The sequence below is a fragment of the Balaenoptera acutorostrata genome, chromosome 4, assembly GCF_949987535.1.
Source record: "Balaenoptera acutorostrata chromosome 4, mBalAcu1.1, whole genome shotgun sequence".
NCBI classification, from domain to species: Eukaryota; Metazoa; Chordata; class Mammalia; order Artiodactyla; family Balaenopteridae; genus Balaenoptera; species Balaenoptera acutorostrata.
This window is the reverse complement of record NC_080067.1, coordinates 66,902,356-66,925,680: the sequence shown is the minus strand read 5'-3', so window position 1 is coordinate 66,925,680 and position 23,325 is coordinate 66,902,356. Positions and strand designations below refer to the sequence as shown.

Below are 23,325 nucleotides of genomic sequence, written 5' to 3'. Positions count from 1 at the left end.
AATACAATGTCCCTGGTCGGGTGGCCGTTTTCCCTCAGTGTTTCAGGGACCCTGCCTGCTTCTGGCTTGTGGGTCTGTCATCCTCTGGCTCAGAGTTGTCACCCTGCAGCCTGCAGGAGGGAAAAGACACAGTGGTGAAGACACACCTATTTCTGAAATACCCCAACTCATCATTTTTGCTCATCTCCCTTTGGCATTCACTAGCTACATGGCGGTAACTGGAGGTAGGGCAGGTGAGTGGGAGATGGAGTTTCTAGGCAGGCAGCCACCTTCCAATGATAGTGCTATTGCATGCAAGAGGAACTGTGAATTTTGAGTGGGCAGCTAGCCATCTCTGCCTCAGTATCTCATCGCAAATACATTCAAATATATAAGTCCCTCCATACGTATGTATATATATATATATATATATATATATATATATATATATATATATATATATATACATATAAACTTAACATAAATGATAACATTCTGTTCTGTATCTTGCTTTATTTTTTTTAAACTTAATACATTTTGAACTTTTTTCTGGTCAGTACATATAGATCTGTCTGACTATATTTAATGGTCCCCTATTATTCTGTTGGTGGCTATTTCATCTTTTATTTAACCAATCCCCTATTAATGGACATTTGCCCTAGAGGAACAATACTGTAATAAACATCTTAGTACTCACTTATCTTGCCCTTGTGTTACTGTTTCCTTAGGTTAAATTCCTAGACATGGAATTTCTTGTCCAGAAGACTGCATATTTAACATTTTGACAGATATTTCCAAGTTGATCAACATTTTTAAAAAAGTACCTATTTATACTTTTACCTATATAAATTTGCCTACAGTCTTAACAACGCTGTGTTATTTATCTTTAAAAAAATTGCCAGTCTATCAGGCAGAAAAGCACTTATTCTGTTTTAATTTACATTAATTTATTAGTGAGGTTAAACATTATATATATATATATATATATATATATTCACTGGCTGTATTCTGTGAATTGTCTGTTCTCAGTCTGTGGCTGACGTATGTTTCCTATGGTCGCTGTAACAAATCACCACAAACTTGATGGCTTAAAAAAACAGAGATTTATTTTCTCATAGTTCTAGAGGCCAGAAATCCAAAACTAAGGTACCTGCCCCGCTCCTCTAGAGGCTCTAGGGGAAATTCAGTTTCTGGTCTCTTCCAGCCTCTGATGGCTCCAGGTGTTTCTTGGTTTGTGGCTGCATCCTTCCAACCTCTGCCTCCATCTTCATAAGGTCTCCTCTCTTTCCCTCTCTCTTATATGATTGCATTCAAGGCTCACTGGGATAATTCAGAATAGGCTCTTCCTCTCAAGAGCCTTAATCACGTCTTCAAAGACCCGTTTTTCCAAATAAGGTCATGTTCACAGGTATTGGGGATTAGGACATGGCTGTATCTTCTTTCTTTCTTTTTTTTTTTGAAGGCAGGGGAACCATCCAGCCCACTATACTTATTTCTTGTTAATTTTATTAATTTGTAAGAGCTCTCTATATTCTAGGGAGATAAACCTTTTATCAGCCACATGTGCTGTAAATTTTCCAGTTGGTTACATTTCTTTTGAGTTTGTTAAAGGTGTGTTTACCTTGCCAAAGTAGTTTTCAAATTAGTAAATCTATCACTCTTATTGGGATTTGTCATACTTTGAAAGGCTGTTCCAATTCCAGGATTATAAAAATGTTCTCCCATATTTTCTTTTAGTAATTCTGTTGTTTCATTATTTAATGTGGCTGGAGTTTATTTTGATGCAAGAAGTGAAATTTGGATACAACTTAACATTGTTGACAATAATAAAATACCTGTACATGCACCTACTATACACTGGGAATTTTTCTTAAGTTTTCTAACATTAACTCAGTTCTTACAACAACCATACTAGGTGGATGTATTGTAATTTCCCTCATTTTCAAATCAGGAAAACTGAGGCACAGGGAAATTCATTGACTTGCTTGAGATTATTCTGCTGTAAGTGGCAGAGCCAGGGTTTGAACTCAGGCATTGTGACACCAGAGGTCATGCTCTTAATCACTATACTTGATGTCCTGTTATGGCCAAGTTCTATTTGTCACTCAGCACTATTTGCTGAGTACAGGTATCCCCTGCTTTTCGAAAGTTTGCTTTGGCCATTTTGCTTTTATGAAAGACGTACGTTAGTACCTGTTTTTGCTAACCAAAAGAACTCCAAAGAGGATTTTCACTTTTAGGAGAAAAGCGAAAAGTGTTCAACATTTGTTTAGTAGTGAGCCATTATGGAGGCAGTGCACACGCAGAGTGGTACCACCAAGCTCCTTCCCCTGGAACTAGACTCAGCATCTCTTCATCAAGCTGCTATAGCTTTGAACTGTGTCAGTGAGCATCTATGCTTTATCTTGACTTATTTCTTGCATCTATTAGCAAGATGTGTACTGAGGTAATTGCCTCTTTGCTTTACGCCCTTTTGGCTTACAAAAGGTTTCTAGGAATACTCTACTATCAGATAGTGAGGGAATCTGTAATCTCCCTCTGGCCCCATGGGAAATGCCACTTTTATCATATACTACATCCCTATTTATATTTCAGTCTAAGTCTAATCTCCCTTCTGCTCCTGAGTTCTTCCAAGCTCATAACAAGTTCTATCAAACTTAGTTCATGGTGAAAGAGAAAGAGGTCACATGACATCAGTGGGGAATTTATGAGCAGCATTTCAAAGCAGATCACCAGTGGGTGGCAGTAATGCGGGTGTTTGAGAAAAATCTATTGTGGTATCCTTGAGATCATGGCTCAAAGAACTGGATGATAAATTTAATTGGCTTCTGTTGAATCTATTATATACAAATTGCTTTCATACGTTATTTTAATTAAATTAGATAATGTATGTAAAGCATTGTCAATGAAAAAATTAATAGTCAATCTAAGAAAGAAATGGAAATTTGTATTCATGCCAACCTGGGGATTATAACCCAGGAGACAGTCTCTCAGAGAGCTCTGAGAACTGTTCTGAAGAGGTAAGGAGGGGGCAAGGCTAGTGTATACGTGATTTTGATCAAGGGGTACATGCAGTCAACCACTCATCTTGGTAGGTTACTTGTTTGCAAGGAACAGATCTCTGAGTTAATGGTTTTAGTGCTTTTCTAAGGGAAGATGAAAGAACCAGATTCATAAAATTTTCTTCTGGAAATATTTAACTAGCTGAGGACCAGTTCTGTCGGTTTTCCCAGAGCACAAAGTGCCTCATCCTGATCTTCACCTTGAATTCCTTTCAGAGTGTATTGTTGGTCAGTGACAGCAGTGGCTAATGACTTGATTCTTGCAGAACTGGATGGTGGACAATATTCTTTATTTTACAGTCCCTTCCCTTTCAGTCTTAATTCCAACCAAAGTTTGGGAGGCATTTCGTGACCAATTTGTCCCACGACACTAAGAATGCTCATTCTTAGATCAGGCGTGGATTTTTTGGATAGGCCACTCAATGTGCTATTACTGGACTAGGCCCTCCTAACAATAGCCAGAATCCTCTGGACCCACTGTCTTACTAGTCTGTTATGGTTCCCTCTTATTGCTTCTCCCCATATCTAGAGTTACACTAGTATAATCATTGATCTTATAGAACTATATATTTGGTCAGTCGTTTCAAGTCGCCTAGTCACACATTTGGTAATGCTAGAAACAATAATCTTATAAAATAGGCAGAATACAAGTAATATAGCTAGTAATATTAATAAGGTCATTAATAAGTATTTAAGCTAAGAACTTCCATTAGGGGCAGCCCAGTATCTCCGCAGGTGGTCTGACTAGTCTGTTCTGCACCAATTGCTATCTTTAAGGGAAATGATATATTGGCATTTTACATAAAGTTCACCAAAGATGTCTGCACAGACAAGGTGAGTGGTGGGTCATCATGACCCCTTACGGGATTGAGAAAGGAATGTTATCTTCTAAGGAGTTATATGGCTGGCACCAGAAGAAGAAAAACTGATCTTTATGGTTGAGCAGGTATTTCTGCTATTGGGGAGGTCTGGTTAATGCGTAGTGCACACTAGAAGGGAGGGAGGAGGCCAAAGGGCAGAGAAAAATTTTATGTTTAAATTTTTCTTGTCTTGCCTTACAATATGATTTTTATTTCATCATCATGTAGCACAGTGCCCAGTAGGTAGAAAGTGCTCAATAAATGGTAGTATTAATCCTCACAACAGCCCTCTAGGAGGAGATATTATTAATTATTATCCACTCCCATTTCACAGAGGGAGAACCTGAAGGTGGAGGGGCTGGTGAGTGGCAGAGCTGGGATGCAAGTCCAGTTTCTTTCATTCTGCTTCCATAGTACCTGAATGAATGAATACACTGAGAGAGGAAGGCAGGAATGTTTAGCCAGAGCCTCCAGGGCTTTTTCTTAAGCAAAAATAAAATTGTGTATCCATCATATTGCTAAAATGTCTAAGATCCTACCACTTTGATTCCTTTGTTAAGATATTTTTTCCTCTAAGAGCTTTAGAAAGAAATGAAAGCGCAGAAACTTTTGGAAGAATGCCATGTCAAATGAGCATTAGTCATAACTAGTCTTCTCATCTCATCACATTAGACCATATTTTGTTGTTTTACCAAAGATATTGCTTCTGACTTGACTGAATCCCGGGCTGGGAGTGGTCCTAGAATGAGGAGAGGATAGGCATTAAGGCAGGGCTGCCCAACCTCTGGGCTGTAGACCGGGACCGGTCCGAGGCCTGTTAGGAACTGGGCCGCAGAGCAGGAGGTGAGCGGCAGGCAAGCAAGCGAAGCTTTATCTGCTGATCTCCATTGCTCGCCTTACCGCCTGAACCATCACTACCCCCACTCCCCACTCGCCTCCACCCCCGCCGCCACAAAACCGGTCCCTGGTGCCAAAAAGGTTGGGGACCGCTGCATTAAGGGGCCCACACTGAGCACTGGGGTAGGGCTTGGGGGTGCTGGAAGGAGAGGTAAAAGAAGTGCTAAAGGTGGGGTTGGCTTGTTTCCCAGGGTGCTGATCCTAAAATCAACACAGCAGGAAATGTAGGCCAAAAGTTTACACCATCTAGGCCTCAGTTTCAAATATACTTTGCATACATACAGATGATTATTTTTATTGAATGATAGGAGAAGCACTAGGGAACAACTTAAAAAAAATTTTTCCCCTGAGCTGCATTTTCGTAAGCAAAGGGAAAGGAACAAGAATGGCCTAAAGTCTTGGAACCTCAATATGTGCTTGCTTCTCCGTTCAATTAGCAGCATCAAGAGAGTTTGTTAGAAATGCAGAATCTCTGGCCCCACCCCAGGCCTGCTAAATCAGAATCTGCATTTTAAAGCACAGGTGATTTATATATCATTGTAATTTGAGAGCACTGCTCTGGGGCTGTATTGATTAAAATGCAGGTGGGGTCACTTTGAAACCTAGTGCTAAAATTTGAGAGCCTTAACAGAGGGAGGGATTAGGTATTTTCACAGTTTCTTGATTTCCTGCAGGGCTTTGATTGCTTTTTATTCAGTATGCCCCAGGCGGCAGAGCTGGTTTGCCTCTCCTGGAGTTAGGAAGGACTACAGGAGAATGTCATCTCCAGCTATTGTTGCTAAGGAAACCCTTTGCATAAAAACTTCCACCTTGGTGCAGTGCTTGTCTCATGCAAGGGCACACGTGAGATGTCAACAGAAATTAATAAGCTTAAACATTTTTTTTTGTAATAAAAAAAGAAAAGGGATTTGGATAAGCATTCAAAACCAGAAATCCTTATGCCTAATAATATCTCATCACTTCTCAAAGCAATTTTAAACAGGCATTTGCAGAGCCTGGGGCAAGAGTACAAATAGAGGCCCATATGCGGCATTTAAATAAAAAGTACTATTCTTTTAACTCGACAAACATACCCCCATAAGAACAAGATTTAAAGTATATAAAGGTATGGTTTTTATATGACTAAAAATCAGAAAATAGCAAAGATGAATAAATTGAATTATCGCATGCATCTGAGTGTTGTGTTGATGGGCCATTGAAATTTGGATGAGTAATAAAAATATCCGTAACCCATAAGGCATTAGTTAACCCATAAAATTTGTTTTCTCATGTCAGCAAATGCACTATGTTGTTATAATTGAGATTTTCGCATAATTTGAGCTCCATTGAGAGCAGTGATCTAAAGTAAATGTGATCTAAGTAAAATGCAATTGTGTTCAAGGAGTTCAAATTTTGAATATATTTGCATCATGAATTGGAAGAAAAAAAGTGAGACTGTTGATGCTCAGTAGAACTGGACATATTTCATTATATAAGAATCTACATGGGGAGGGTGAGAGGGAGGCTCAAGAGGGAGGGGGTATAGGTATACATATAGCTGATTCACTTTGTTGTGCAGCAGAAACTAACACAACATTGTAAAGCAATTATAATCCAATAAAGATGTGTAAAAAATAAATTAAAAAAAAAGAATCTACAGCATTCATTGCCATGTGAGAGGAAGAATTTGACAAGTTAATTGATTTGCTTTTCTCTTACTTAAGCACTTCCGCTGCTCAAATCCTCCCAGCACTCTGAAGCAGTGTCTGTCCCTGATATCAGCAGTGGCACAGCCCACAAGCCATCATAGCATTTGGATGCAGTTCGCCTTTTCTTTTGAGGATATAGACCAAGAGATGTGGAGAAGTCTTTCCCTGGAGCCCCAATGGTGTTAAGAGAGTAGCTGTTCAGGGTACTGTGTGTTCTGCCAGCCCTGAGTTCTGGGTCATGAGGACAGAGGCACCCGTGTGGTCTTTAACACATAGGTTTATGGGAGGGAGGGTTACAGGGCCTGGGCATGGGTCACAAGGAAACTTCCTGGGGTGATGGAAATGTTTCATATCTTGATCTGTTTAGTGGTTACATTAGTGTATGTGTTTGTCAAAATTCATCAAACTGTACATTTAATATTTGTGCATTGTACTGCATGTAAATTATACTTCAATAAAGTCCTATTAGCATAAAAAATAAACACTACCAGAGCATACTTTTCTCTATGTAAACTAAAGGGAGTAACCAAATAGGATTCCATCACTCTAAAACAACTATTTCTTGTGTTCCTTTCTCATATGCCTGTACCCATGTGCACACACACACCACATGCTTTCCTCTTTCTTTTTGAACCTGGCTTCAATCTCACCATACATGTGATTTTTATGTTCTTGAAATTACATCTTAAATCTTTTTCTATGACATGGTATTCATAATTATATCATGATTGCTTCCATTTTTTCTTATAAATTTACTCTTTTTTTTTAGTAGAAGGAATTCTTATATTTATTATTATTATTTTTTAATTTATTTTTATGGCTGTGTTGGGTCTTAGTTTCTGTGTGAGGGCTTTCTCCAGTTGCAGCAAGCGGGGGCCACTCTTCATCGCGGTGCGCAGGCCTCTCACTATCGCAGCCTCTCTTGTTGCGGAGCACAGGCTCCAGACGCGCAGGCTCAGTAATTGTGGCTCACGGGCGCAGCCGCTCCGCGGCATGTGGGATCCTCCCAGACCAGGGCTCGAACCTGTGTCCCCTGCATTGGCAGGCAGATTCTCAACCACTGCGCCACCAGGGAAGCCCCTAAATTTACTCTTATAAATAATATTCCAGTCTACATTTTTATGTGTAAAGTTTTTATTTTGTTATTTTCTCAGGATACATTTCCAGATATAGGATGAATGGGTAAAAGGTTATGAAGATTTTGATGACTATGTATTGAAGCTCTGTATTGTAATGGTTACCATGTTGGGCTTTGGAGTTTAGAATGAGCTGAGTTCAAATTCTGGTTCTGCTTGACCTTGGACCAGCTATTGCAAATCTAGTTCCATATTGCTGTTACAGTTGTTTTGAGGATTAAATAAGACGATGCATATAGGGGGGTTAGTATGTAATCTACACAATAATCACTGGGTAAAATATTGTGAAACTACTTTCTGAAAGGACACTGCCAGCTTCACTCCCCAAGGCTATGCAGAAGTACTAGTTTTCCAACAGAACCCCAGCATTGTGTGTTATTTTATGGATGAAATGAGAAATTCTATTGCTGTTTTAATTACATTATTTGACTACCAGGAAGTTGGATTTTTTTTTTAAGACAAGATTATGTATTTGTTTATTTTTGGCTGCATTGTGTGTTCATTGCTGCATGCGGGCTTTCTCTAGTTGCGGTGAGCAGGGGCTACTCTTTGCTGTGGTGCGCGGACTTCTCATTGCGGTGGCTTCTCTTGTTGCGGAGTGCAGGCTCTAGGCACGCGGGTTTCAGTAGTTGTGGCTCGTGGGCTCTAGAGCACAGGCTCAGCAGTTGTGGCGCACAGGCCTAGCTGCTCCGCGGCATGTGGGATCCTCCCGGACCAGGGATCGAACCCATGTCCCCCTGCACGGGCAGGCAGACGCCTATCCACTGCACCACCAGGGAAGCCCAGTTGGACATTTTTTAGTGTTCTTGGTTTTTAAAATCTTCTAAATTTCTCCTTAAAAAATTCTTCCATCTGCTTTTCAAGTGCCTCTTACTCAATGTTAATTTATGGACAAACTTCAATACTAAGTCTTCTGGTTCAGGTTAAGCACCGCTGTAGCATAGGACGCAGTAGAAGAAGGAAAATGGGTTTGTGTTCTTTCTAACCTGGCCAATAAGAAAGAGAAGTGAAACACAGCATGACCCCAGGGTGCCTTTTTGAACCACCCCAGCAACTGATTCTTCAGAGCCTCTGGTCCACACGTGTTTTCTCAGCAGTCACATCTGTTCTAGTTGTGGGAGTGGGAGGGCAGGGTGGGCTGGAGGAGGTTCATTTTAGTGCTAGGGTGCATTCCTTTACATTGTCTAACTAATTAAACAAGTTATCTGTAAAGTGTCTTCTGAGGGCTGGCTCACAGCTGGTGCTCTCATTAGTGTCACGAACAGTGGCTGAGTGGAGATCCTGGTCCCATTCCTAGTTCAGCTAACAACCGACCCTTCCATCCTTTCTGCCCACCAGATTCCCTGGGCAAAGTATTCAATAGTAATGCAGCAGTATCTGTCAAACTTGGGTCTGCCTTCCCTCTTGGGTCAGATCATACTTTTACCCCTTAATTTATTAATTAAGTAGTTTGTTTGTTTAATTAGTTAGTTAGTTAGTTAGTAAGTATTTTGGTTCCTTTTCCCTCAGACCATACTTGAGTCTTTTAAATCCCAGTGTGACTGAAATTTCAGAACAGCAAGAGCAGAGGCTAAGGGTTTCACTGCCCTTTATTCCTTACTAGTTGCAACAGTTAGACTGCATCAGCTTTTATCAGCCTGTTTCCTGCCCTCTGCCCTGAGGAGGAGGATGCAATTAGTAGGAAGGATCCTGCCCCAGAGCCCGCATTTCTCTCAGATCGGGGTGTGGGGTTTGGGGGGTGGACAACACAGAGGTGTTTCTTGCTGCCTACGACTGAATTCCAATGGGATGTGCCGGGCTGTACTCCATCACCTAGGAGACCTTTGTGGATACTTCCTGCAGTTTTAGAACTGTGGGTCCAGGGTAACATATAATCACAGAGATAGAAAAGGGACAAGTTTTTCCCAGATCTATTTGTAACTTTGCCTAGGATAGAAATTGTGTTGAAATTCAAATACTACTTCGCTTTGCCTTGTGTGGGTTACAAAGAGACAAGTTTCTCCCTAATCTACACGCATCAAAAATAGGAAGCAGGAAGCCTCCACACAGGACCGAGGGGCCTGCAGGGTGCAGCAGGTACCACCACCTCAGTGGGTCATCACTGGCCATGCCCAACTGTTCCTGGAGAAGGAAAAGCCCTTTTACACGTGTGGGTGCTGAGGCTCAGCATGTTCTTGCTGTGGTTGCCCAGCTAGAAATTGGCAGAAACAGCTCTTGGCATGTAGGGCTGAGGCAGCTTCCTTCCCACTGCAGGGGGAGGTGTTCCTTTAGACTGGAGAGCTCCTACACTCCCCTCCCTACCCCATCTCAACAGGAGTGGGTAGCAGGGCCTGCCAGCAGCAAGGGCTGGTCTGTGTGTTTCCTCTGGTACAGAGCATAACTGAGGCTGAACTGCGCATGGCCCACAGGTGTCAGGCATCACTAAAAGCTGGGTGTGTCTGAGGTCATCTCCATGCACTGGGTCAGTGCTGAGTCTGAGAAACCCTCATGCTCTGTTGCAGCTGGCCAGGTTGGGTCATGAGGTTCCTTCACTGGGAAGTCTTCAAGGATAACCATGTCACTCCCTGGCTGGGGGCCAGGCTGTCTCAGCAAAATCTGGGCCAAAGGCAAACAAGCTCATTTCTATTCTTGGAAAAACGAATCGTAGATTTTAGTCCTGTTCCTTTGGTAACCACAGGAGGCAGGTGAAAATGTCTCTGTTGGAAGGCTGGACAATCCTCCACAGATTCCCAAGATGAGAGACACTAGTCAACGTCTCGGGTGGTAGAAGCCAACGCTTCTCAAGGCCAGGGGTCTAGAAGCTCCATCACGTTTGCCCTCTTAGAGTCAAGTGATCCAGGGCTGACCCAGGCTCCACACTTAAATTATTGTGTGACCACAGGCAAGGTCACAATCTCTCCGTTTCTTCATTTAAAAAATAAGATGGGACCGTGGAGGGGGATGGTTAGCTTAACTCACTTCTGTTGTTTCTTTCAGATCTTACCTCTTTAATTTAAAATGTTTACTTTAAAGCCCATCTCAGATACTGAGGTACAATAACAATAAATTGCATCTTATGATATTGGTTTTTCTTTGGGGTCATTGTCCCTTAATAAACCAGCTGTATTTTGAGTATGGAAAAATAATAAACCAGCTGTATTTTTGAGTATGCCACTTTCCCAGACCACTGGGAGATTGTGTTCTGAAAAACTCTTCAGTTACGTAACTCCTGTTTCTTCTTAAACTTTCTATTTTCTTATCCATTTGTAATTTAAATTTTATTATGGAAAATTTGAAACATATGCGAAAGAATTTTATAATGAACTATCAAGGACCCATCAACCAGTTTCAACAATTATCCGCATTTTGTCAATCTGGTTTCATCTCCCCCAACCCCCGCCCGCCATTTCCTGCTCCCTGTATGTTTTTGGCAGAAGGGGATTCTGGAATATTTTTAAGCAGATCTCAGACTTCATATCTTTTTACTGTTAGAGGCTTTACTTTGTGTATCTAACAGAGAAGGCCCTTCTTTTTTCGTAAAATATAACTACAGTGTCATCATTGTATACAGGCAGGTTGTAAGAGGCAATACCTATAGCAGTGATTCAGGGGTCTTTGAATTTGTAGTGAATTCACAGTGGAAAGTCCTTTCCTCCAGAAAAAGTGGTAGAATTCACTGTAAAGCGTCTTGGGGTTTGAGTGGCACTGGCCCCCCCCCCACCTTAGGAGACTTTCAGAAAGCAAATATAGGCAAGGTCTTTCCAGAGTGATGAATGTAACTAGCGTTTACTTAGCACCTACTACGTACATCTCCGTATGCATCGTCTCCTGCAACCTTTACACCAAAGCTAAGAAGTGGAAACCAAGGCTCTGGGAGGAGCTTCCCAAATATTACTTTCTGATTGATCAATATTAGAATATCACATTAACCTGGCTCCATGCCAAAACAATAGGTGATACCTGTTTCACATCAGCATACAAGGCTATTTGGTTTGTGCCTTAATCCAACCTGATGTTTAACTGCTGTAGAAACAATAACTAGTTCATTTTTTGAGGTTCCTTGGCAAATCGTTAAATGAGGATAATAATACTGTAGGCAGAGAGAGCATGAAAATGCCTTCCCCTTCCCAGCCCAGGCTAAGAGATGCCACTCAGTCTTCTTCCCCTCTCTCTAGTACCCTTTCCCCAAATGGATAGAATGCAAATCTTAGTGCTTATAAATCACTCTTTGTGGTTAGAGGACATTTGTAGGTTTGTGCTTGAAAGGTTTGAATTTTTGCTTTGGGAACCTGTAACCTTTTATTCAGTAAGGAGCATCTTTATTTAGCAAAATGGAGTGTGCTTCGTTAAACATGTTTGGCAGTGGGAAGAGGCTCCTTGAAGTATTCTGGAAGGGGAAAAAAAGGAATGGAGGTGACTAAGAAAGACAAAAAGGAAGAAAGTGAGGGAAGGAATAAAGACAAAAAGGAAGAAAGTGAGGGAAGGAATAAAAACAAAAGAACCTTCATAAGTCCCAGATTGATTTTCTGACCCAGTTTGAGACGAACTCTGGTAACTTACATTGTTTGTGTTTAAAATGTCCTTCTGCAGACCCAAAGGAATGGGCAGATCCCTAAGCACTTCCCTTGGTAATGAGACCATCCCAGCAGGTTTACTGTGAAGCTACTGAAGCTTAAGCTTCAGGGCCTCTTCCTTGCACTGACCCCTCCCAGAACCTTGGGAGAGGCACTAGAAATGTCCCGTGCTCCTGTGTATAAGTGTCAAACCACACAAAACCCAGATCCATCCCTGCTTCAGGAATTGAGTTCTCAAGAGAATAATGTGCCCATAACCATATCTTGGTAAGTTCCAGACTTCCCTAGTAGTGGAACTTCCCTTTCTTCCTTTAAATTCTCTTTATAATTTGCAAGGATTTAACCAATTTGTGTTTCATTTGTGCAGATGAAATTATGCAGCAGGAAATCAGGCCCTTTTTGGCAGTGGATATAATTGAACAACTTCACAGACAATTTGCCATTCTTTCAGGTAAGGGGCAAATTCATTTGCATTTCTAGATTTTGTTGGAAGGTCTTGCTGGGAGGTCCCAGCCTCTTGAACTTGATTAACATTATGCTTAAGTCTGAGTCATCCCTTAAGCCTCACCCAGGACTAGAATGAACTGAGGATTATTGAGCGGGAGGAGGGTGGCATCTCATAGATGTTACTCCTTTTGCTGTTGGGTGAAATTTGATCTTTCCCAAGGGAGTACATTTCTTTGAGGTTGTAAAGAACAGAGCTGAAAAGATTTTGAGGAAGGAAAAAGAGATAACTACTGACATTAGCTGTCACCATGATGTTCTTCCAATATTCTTGTTGGATGTTCTACCAAGATCCAACCTTAACAGAGTCTTGGTTTTAAGGGCTCATGAACAGTGCTGAGGTTATTTGTTCTCTGACAGATTTGTCTTTTACTCTTAGCTCTTATGGATCTAATTTTAATACATTGATTTCCATTAAGCATTTGATTGGGAATAAAGAGAGGCTAATATGAATCAAAGGCTAGAAATTTTCTGAGCCTAGGCACAACCCTGAAAAGTTGCCATTACTAGAATACTATTCTTTTTTATTCCCTTAGCCCAGGGTGACATGACTTTAATTACTGAAACTGGAGGTATAGACCAAACCCTAAATTATAGTTAGACCTTTCTTGGAAGCATGGGGTAGTGAGAGTAGATGTCCTCAGCACATATCACAGAGGAATAAGATGGCAAGTCACTCTCTCCTTTTACATCTGTTCTGAAAAAAGCAACAAAGTCATCTTAGTTGTATCACAGAGAGAATGTGTAGTTGGTATGAATTTTACTCTACCATATGGGATGTAAAAAAAGTCACATTTCTTTACTTTCTCTAAATCTTATTTAGTATGCCGCAAACTCCTCATACTACTGAGTTTGAGAGAAATGCAATTTCCATTATTAGGATACCTCTCCCCATCTCAGAGTTATATCCTAGGTGGGGACATCTTACACAATGCAGAACATTCTGGGGAATTCTCTGGTCTTTCCTTCACATTGGTCATTGCTCAGATAGTCACTGAAAGCTCCGTAAATACGGGGTTCTCATTTAAAAAATTTCTGCCTGTATTGCTAATGCTTAGAACAGAGACCGGAACATAATGCATGCTGAGGTTGAAATTATCCAAGTCCTCCTGCTTTGTCCTGTGAGGCTCCCCACATCCCCAGTGTAGGCACCACTGTCCTGACGCTGGTGGGAGTGCCTAGCCAGCCTCCTGCAGGTGAAGTGTCATAGCTTCCCACAGTGAGCCTAGGATAGTGCACAACAAAAGGCAGCATGGGAAACTGTCTCTGGGTTTCTGGCAACTGCTGCTATGGCCCTATGTCACAGAAGGCCCAAGGCCAGCATGCATTAAGGTCTGGAATGGATGATGGGGTGGGTGGGGTGGATTCCTATAGTCTTACACCAAAACTCTAATGCCTCAACTCAGAACATGATTCTGGCATATAAGATTGCACAGTGACTCATCTGGGGGAGGAATCCATTGACTGATTGATGCATTGAAATATCCAAAGTTATCTCTTTGAGTAATATTGAGGCATTTCTTTCTATGCTTATTTCTTAGAGGCAGTATAGTGAAAATCATAAACTGGTGCCAGGCAGCCCTAGGTGTGGATTTAGGTTCTGCTATTGACTAGCTGTATCGTGTTGGGTAATTTACTTGTCTAAGCTTCACTTTCCTCACTTGTGTAATGAATGGGATCATCATAATTCTGAGGATTAAAGACATAATGTATGAAAAATGCTTAGTATTGCAACTGCCAACTAAATGTTTGCTCTTTTTTCCTGATATATTTTAATCCATAAAAATGTTTATTTTAGGGTTATATTACCAAAAATAACTTTCAGTATGACAGCATTTTTATAAGGGACCAAAACCATACAGTGAATATAGTGTATAATGCCACAATTAAGTCAGGAATAGAGGCAGTTGTCACTCTTTAATGCAGAACATAGAACTGAAAACTCACACTGGACCAAGAGGACACCTCTGCTTTAGGAAAGGCAGTTTGTGGCAAAGACAGTCCTTTCATTCCTGAGCTTCTTTTGTCAGCTTGTTGCCTCAAGTTTGACCTTATGAGAGAGAAGCATGGATTAGCTGTGATAGCATTTGCAACACTACAAGTCAGGAATATTATCAGCAGCCATGGGGTTCTCCGAGTCAGCGCTTTTTTGGAATCAGCAGTCCTGCTTTTCATCTTTAACTGTCCCTCTTCACCTGGCAGAGGCAGCAAATGTCAGCAACAAGGCTATCGGGGGGGCCTGTGTAGTTGTAGTTGTAAAACAGAAATCTCTGCAATTAGGTCTTTTCCCATGGCTGTGGCAGTTCAGCTGTGGCATCTGCTCTGGGTCACAGCAGTTTTCCTTGTCCTGATTCAGACAAGCAGGGTGAAGATGTTCCAGCTGCAGACTTTTCTATAGATTCCACTGAGATCTGGAGAGAGCCAGAGGCCCCATCAACCAGGCATGCTGGGAAAGAGAGGATGGAACCTTTTTCTCAGTGAGGCCCCAGGTGCCTGGCCTGCTGTGTTTTGTGAGTGTGCTCCCCTGGCTGGTGGAAGAGCAGGGCTCATTGCATGATGCCTGACCCAGATTTGTGGCCAGATGGTTTGAAGCCTCTGGATGGCAAGGCCAGTGAGCAGGGCCATCAGCAGGAATTGGATAGTGACCAGGGCTAGGGTATCTGGTGGCTCTGACCTTGGAAGACAACTTGCATGTTCCCAATGAACTTGGGATATTTCTAAGTTCATGGCTTAGCTAGGAGACAAGAGAATATAATCAGGTTAGTGTGATGAAAACACTCTAGGCTTTGGACTCAGACCATCTAGGTTCATATTTCAACACAATTAGTAGGTTGCTCTGAACAGGGTTTCTCATCTGTAAAGTGGGTTGTTTTAAGGATAGTGCTTAGCATAGTATCTGGCTACAAGAGAACTTAGCCTATAGGACTTGTTTGTTTGTTTTTTAAAGTCTATAACAAGAGGTCTGGAGGTAGAAATTCTTGGTATTGATGAGTGGCTCAACAACATTTAGGCTGGCATCTTAGTGATTCTCTTGATGTTTCTCTTGTTTTTTTTTTTAAATTAATTAATTAATTAATTAATTTATTTATTTATTTTTGGCTGTGTTGGGTCTTCGTTTCTGTGCGAGGGCTTTCTCTAATTGCGGCAAGTGGGGGCCACTCTTCATCGCGGTGCGCGGGCCTCTCACTATCGCGGCCTCTCTTGTTGCAGAGCACAGGCTCCAGACACGCAGGCTCAGTAGTTGTGGCTCACGGGCCTAGTTGCTCCATGGCATGTGGGATCTTCCCAGACCAGGGCTCGAACCCGTGTCCCCTGCATTAGCAGGCAGATTCTCAACCACTGCGCCACCAGGGAAGCCCCTGTTTCTCTTGTTTTTAAAGTCTTGACCCCAAGATGGTTACTACAGCTCCAGACATCAAGCCTGTGTCCAAAGCAGGAAGAAGGAGCAGTGATGGTTTCTTCTGTTCCTTTTGCCAAGAGAGCAGTAACTTTCCTAGAAGTTCTTGGTAGACTTCTGCTTATGTCTCATTCCAGAACTATGTGATGTAGCCATTCCTAGCAGCAAGGGAGTCTGAGAAGGCAAACGTTTAGCTTTTTAACCACCACAGTAGAAGGTGGTCAGGGAAGAGGGAGGTTGGGAATAAATTAGCCATTTACCAGTGTCTGCCATAATGCCTTTCCTTTAATTATGAGGAATTATCCTTTTATTTTTCTTTTAATGGTTATTTTCCCTCTTGGAATTACTGCCTGAATTTCTCTCTCTTTCTGTCTCTCTCTCTGTCTCTGACTCTGTTTCTCTCAACACCTTTAATCCTTTTAGAAATAATTAATAATGAAGGCATGAAGTACTCTTAGGCTTGTGGAGTCCGACATCTGCCAGCATTTGCACAAGAGTGGAGCCCAGGTTTGGTAGAGGTGGAGTTCCTGGGGGCAAGTGGGAAGTTCTCACCTGAAACAATGGAGAATGTCAAACCAAGGAAGTGAGCAGAGTTAAAACTGGTATCTAAGTCAGAGATGACAGACTTGAGCTCACCTCCTCTCATGAAAACACCAAAATCACAGCTATTGACAACCATCAACAAAAAAGACTGGAACCTGCTAAGTCAGGGATGGAGCTAGTAACTTGGCACCTGGGAAATGAGAACCACTGCTAGAAGGTCTAGAGCAGTGCTGTTTAATAGAAATATAATGTGACCCACATATGTACTTTAAAATTTTGTGGTAACCATATTAAAAAGGCAAAAAGGAACACAGGAAATTAATTTTATTTATTTATTTATTTAATTTTTTGAGCATCAAACATTTATTTAATGTTTTCAAAATTATTTAATTATATTAGGAAAGAATAAGTAGGATAAAGAGGCAGATGTGGGATTATAGAATGCATCATTATATGCACATATAATGAAAAATTACTGGACATATATAACATATACCCAAGCACTAGCAGAAGTTATCTATAGCCAGTTTATATTGTTCCTTACTCATTTCCATATTTAGTTTTCCAAACAATAATAATTTGAATCCCTTTTAAAATAATAGCAGGAGGAAGCACTCTCTGAAGGCTTACACACTTCAGTAATGTGGTTTTTAGGTTAGGCCGATGTCAGTTACAACAAATTCCCAGCCCCCTGACTCACGATTCTTTTATTTATTTATCTTTTTTAGGAAATCAATTTTAATAATTTTATTTGACCCAGTATAGCTAAAATATTGTTCCAACATATGATCAGTATTCAAAATTATTAATGAGGTATTTTACTTTTTTGTACTAAGTCTTAGAAATCTGTTGATAGTTTGTATTTTCCACTTACAGCACACCTCAGTTTGGACTGGTCACATGTCAAGGGCTCAGCAGGCACATGTGTCTAGTGGCTATTGTATTGGGCACTGCAGGCTACAGAAATGATTCTCAATCACGTTGGACCAAAGGCCTCTTTTTTTTTTTTTATAAATTTATTTATTTATTTTTGGCTGCGTTGGGTCTTCGTTGCTGTGTGCAGGCTTTCTCTAGCTGTGGCGAGCGGGGGCTACTCTTTGTTGCAGTGCGCAGGCTTCTCATTGCGGTAGCTTCTTTTGTTGCAGAGCATGGGCTCTAGGTGCGTGGGCTTCAGTAGTTGTGGCACGTGGGCTTCAGTAGTTGTGGCTCGTGGGCTCTAGAGCACAGGCTCAGTAGTTGTGGCACACGGGCTTAGTTGCTCTGTGGCATGTGGTATCTTCCTGGACCAGGGCTTGGACCTGTGTCCCCCTGCATTGGCAGGCGGATTCTTAACCACTGCGCCACCAGGGAAGTCCCAAATGCCTCTTTTTTTTTATAACAAATAATTTGTATTGCCTCTCACCATCCTGAAATGAAATGTATAGATACTGTAGTAATCTGCATTAGTTAGGGTGGGATAAAGAGCTATAACAAATAGACTCCAAAGTGTATGTATAGTGGCTCAAACGAACACAGTAGAAATTTAGTTCTTACTCTTGAAACAGTCCAGCATATATGTTCAGCATGTATATATGGTCAGCAGACAACTTTTCTTCACGTTCATGAATGAAGCCTCCTTTCACTTTGTGACTCTTACTGATATTATCCATTTTGTGTCTTTCTTATTATCTACATCCAGGAGGATAATACAGGGAAGATAAAGACAGGGAAAGACAACATACCACTTCTTAAAAGCCTCGGCTCAGTAAGAGTACGCACCACATTCCATTGACTTGAACCCAGCTCAGTCATGTGGATACACTTAACTGCAAAGGAAGCTGGGAAATGTAGTTTAGCTGTGTGCCCAGAGGGTGAACAGCCACCCCCTACTTATTTATGCATATACTTAAAAAAATTAAACAATTAAATGTAAAAGAGAGTTGTAATGTGAAGGAGAAAGAAAAGGAAACAATAGTAAAATAATATGTATTTCAGTATGTATTTCCAGCTCTTCTAGAAAAAATAATGAAGTAGTCAGGTGCTTGCCCCTGTACGTGGAGTCACCATGAATGTAGCAGGTGCAAATGCTGGGATGTGGTATGGGTGACCAGACATCCTGAGTGGCCTTAACTGTAGTAGTTTTCTAAAATTGTAAACAATTGTTGACAAAGTTCTGAACAAGGTGGTAAAGTATCTTCTGTCAATTTATAAGGTTGTTGCAATTTCTGGAAAATTCAGTATATATTGAAACCCTTTAAAAATATTTTATGATTTGTGACAGCATGGGTGGACCTATGCTACGGGAAATAAGTCAGACAGGGAAAGACAAATACTTTATGATCTTACCTAGAGGTGGAACCTAAAAGCTGAGCTCATAGGAACAGAGGACAGGTTGGTGGTTATCAAAGGTGGGTGTGGAGTGGGGAAAATGGGTAAAGGTGGTTAAAAGGTACGAACTTCCAGATATAAAATAAATAAGTTCTGGGGATATAATGTATAGCGTGGTGACTGTAGTTAATAATACTGTATATTTGAAAATTGCCAAGAGGGTAGATCTTAAAAGTTTTCACCACAAGAAAAAAATGTGTAACTATGTGAGGTGATGGATGTTAACTGAAATCAATTTTGTACACCTTAGACCAATACAGTGTTGTATGTCAATTATATCTCAATAAAACTGGAAAAATATTTTTAAACACTTTATGATTGTATGTAAAACAAAGAGTCTAGGATCAGATATATAAATGTATTTTATAATATACTGAGTTTCTAGTAAGACATTCGGAAATCAAACAAGATGTGGGACAATTCTTTATTACATAGGTCAGATTATTTAGTATCCCAGGCCCTGTGATTTCCCAGGTGCCTCCCAGTGAGTGGTGTTCCCATTTTCCCTGGCTAAAGTCAGTTCTTTTGGGGAAGAGAAAGGGAAAATAGACACTGGGAGGCAAATAGCAGTAATCACTTCACTCTCTCTCCCACTGTTGCTCTTCACCATCTTCCTATAGGATTTCCCAATGTTCCAAATTCTCCTCTAAATGATGCAAGTCTTTATGCCAGCAACGCCCAGATCCTTATGGGAATGGTCTTATGTACCCCAAGCATTTGCTCGTGTTTTCTGCAGTAAAGCTAGCATTTAATGTATAGGTAGAAATAATACCAGGAGGAGTGATGTTTATTTTATTAAGTCACCATTGTACAATACTTAGTTCCAAGGAGTCTGGTTTTCTTTACCTTCCTTGAACAGGGCTTCTTTGCACAGTCTTTCTTCCTTTTGCATTTCCACGTTTCCTCGCAAGGTGGCACTGAATGCCTTGTTGTGGGTGGAGGCTCAGCTTCATTTCCTTGGTGCTTCTGTCTCTAAGACTAGCAGACTAAAGTTCAACAGCACGTGGTGTCCCCTGTTAACCTTAGGCCTCTCTGGTGCTCAGTATCAGTATTAACCAAGATACGAGAAAACTCTACCCATCTTTCTCCATTTAGGCATGAATACCTTTCATTATAGTTAATGAAAAGGTTAAATCATGAAATGGTATAATCATATCCTTATGAATATTTTACAGTGTTTTGGTTCCTTGAAATATTTTAGCCATTCTCTTGGCAAATATTGTTTGTACAATTAGTACAGTGTTATAATGCATCTAAATTTAGCCTTACCCGAGACGTAACTTTTCTTAATTCACATTTCTCTGAAGCTTCCTATGATTGTAAAACTAGAAAGAGGAAGAATATTTATTAGTTGAAAACTGATAGTATCCTGATCTAAATTGTTTTCAGTCAACATAACGAGGTGACTCAATCTTGTCAAACAACTAATCTGCAGGTATCTTTTTTTTAATTTAAAATAAGTATACAGGATTAATAAAGAGGCATTTCCTGGAGAAGAATGACTGGTCATCCAGACAAATATCACGGTGATTGGTCTCTGAAAGCCCAAGACTCACATTAACAATACTTATAAGAGACTTGTGTAGAAAAACCACAATGCTGACTTACTCTTTACATGATACAAATACTTGTGTTTGCTCAGTAGCACGTTCTCTCCCTTGAAACAAATTTACATGGAACAGCAGAGTATAAGCAGAAGATACCAGGTGTGGACCCAGAGCAGCGGAGTGGGTTGGATGATCCTAATGGCGGTGTCATCAGGTAGACTGGCGACATGGCCTGGATTCTCGAGGTTTTGGGCCAGGACCCTCTCTCCTTAGGATAGCTGCCTGCCTTTGCTTCTCTGAGTCTCCCTTTTCCGTAGTTTCTTCATTGATCCCACACCCTCAGTAATCACGCAGTCCTCATTAAACCACACCCTGCACTGATGCCTCTTTCATTAGATATGTGGAATACGTGTGGTCATTTGTAGTTAACTTCACTTGGGAGCCGTGTTCCACTGAAAGTAGCCTCCCTCCACGGGCATAGCCTGGAAGGTGCTCCCAGCACTTCAGCTTATGTCCCTCTGCCTAGGGTACAAGTGCTCCAAGTTTCTTAGTCCTCGGTGCCTTAGCAGCTCAGTCATTTTTTCACGGCCCTTTTTGGCCAAAAGCAATACCTAACAGTCAAAACAACTTAAGTCTGTATGTCCTGACAACTTAGTAGCCGTTTGAAGAAATAAATACACACAGTTGAAAGAAAAAGTAATATTTAACTTTCATTCTTAGAGAACCACAATTATCTCAAACCTTGGAATCAGTCTAGACATCACCACCTGCATTTCCTGTTCCACATTGATTTTCATACTGCACTTGCTGTATTTTTTTAATTAAAAATTTTTTTTATTTATTTTTATTTTTTATTTATTTATTTTTGGCTGCATTGGGTCTTCGTTGCTGCGCTTGGGCTTTCTATAGTTGCAGCAGGCGGGGGCTACTCTTTGTTGCCGTGTGCAGGCTTCTCATTGAGGTGGCTTCTCTTGTTGTGGAGAATGGGCTCTAGGCGCTCAGGCTTCAGTAGTTGTGGCACACGGGCTCAGTAGTTGTGGCTCGCGGGCTCTAGAGCACAGGCTCAGTCGTTGTGGCGGACAGGCTTAGTTGCTCTGTGGCATGTGGGATCTTCCCGGACCAGGGCTCGAACCCGTGTCCCCTGCATTGGCAGGCGGATTCTTAACCACTGCGCCACCAGGGAAGCCCTGCACTTGCTTTTTATCCCAGCAGCCACCAAACCCCCAACTTCCCAAAGATGCAATGCCATTCAAAAGAATACCACACGGTTTAATATTGAAATTCCGAACTACCTCAAGCTAGTAGCAAGCAAGGCATCTGACAGATGCCAATTATTGCTGTTTTCCCCCCCAATTTAAAATATTCATGGTGGTTTTGTGAGTTCACTGTGGTTCCCTGTTTAGGAACCATTGGGCTGGAACATAGTCATGTGGGTACATCTAGGGGCAAAGAGATTGAGAAATATAATCTGTTTAATTTAATCTGGTGGCCTCTGCCCCAATGAATTAAATATTTGAATATTAATTTTACACTTTTGTTCTCACAGGGATGTCTTTTTTTTTTTTAAACATCTTTATTGGAGTATAATTGCTTTACAATGGTGTGTTAGTTTCTGCTTTATAACAAAGTGAATCAGTTATACTTATACATATGTTGGCATATCTCTTCCCTCTTGCATCTCCCTCCCTCCCATCCTCCCTATCCCACCCCTCTAGGTGGTCACAAAGCATGGAGCTGATCTCCCTGTGCTATGCGGCTGCTTCCCACTAGCTATCTATTTTACATTTGGTAGTGTATATATGTCCATGCCACTCTCTCACCCTGTCACATCTCACCCCTCCCCCTCCCCATATCCTCAAGTCCATTCTCTAGTAGGTCTGTGTCTTTATTCCCGTCTTGCCACTAGGTTCTTCATGACCTTTATTTTCCCTTAGATTCCATATATATGTGTTAGCATACTGTATTTGTTTTTCTCTTTCTGACTTACTTCACTCTGTATGACAGACTCTAACTCCATCCACCTCACTACAAATACCTCCATTTCATTTCTTTTTATGGCTGAGTAATATTCCATTGTATATATGTGCCACATCTTCTTTGTCCATTCATCAGATGATGGACACTTAGGTTGCTTCCATGTCCTGGCTATTGTAAATAGAGCTGCAATGAACATTTTGGTACATGACTCTTTTTGAATTATGGTTTTCTCAGGGTATATGCCCAGTAGTGGGATTGCTGGGTCGTATGGTAGTTCTATGTGTAGTTTTTTAAGGAACCTCCATACTGTTCTCCATAGTGGCTGTATCAATTTACATTCCCACCAACAGTGCAAGAGGGTTCCCTTTTCCCCACACCCGCTCCAGCATTTATTGTTTCTAGATTTTTTGATGATGGCCATTCTGACCGGTGTGAGATGATATCTCATTGTAGTTTTGATTTGCATTTCTCTAATGATTAATGATGTTGAGCATTCTTTGAGGTGTCTGTTGGCAATCTGTATATCTTCTTTGGAGAAATGTCTATTTAGGTCTTCTGCCCATTTTTGGATGGGGTTGTTTTTTTTTTGTTATTGAGCTGCATGAGCTGCTTGTAAATCTTGGCGATTAATCCTTTGTCAGTTGCTTCATTTGCAAATATTTTCTCCCATTCTGAGGGTTGTCTTTTGGTCTTGTTTATGGTTCCCTTTGCTGTGCAAAAGCTTTTAAGTTTCACTAGGTCCCATTTGTTTATTTGTGTTTTTATTTCCATTTCTCTAGGAGGTGGGTCAAAAAGGATCTTGCTGTGATTTATGT

The 23,325-nt window shown here is 41.1% G+C and overlaps 1 protein-coding gene across 3 annotated transcripts in view; it reads left to right on the top strand.

Moving 5' to 3' along the window:
* The window catches only part of MCF2L2 (MCF.2 cell line derived transforming sequence-like 2), a 249,321-nt gene that overhangs the window by 24,215 nt on the left and 201,781 nt on the right, over positions 1-23,325 (top strand). For all 3 annotated transcript variants that reach the window (XR_009008109.1, XM_057545103.1, XM_007195354.2), the window contains exon 2: positions 12,543-12,626. Coding sequence is in view for 2 of the 3 variants with exons in the window: in XM_057545103.1 (XP_057401086.1) it covers positions 12,543-12,626 (84 nt within the window). In the remaining variant the exon portion in view is untranslated. The remainder of the gene's footprint in view (positions 1-12,542; positions 12,627-23,325) is intronic.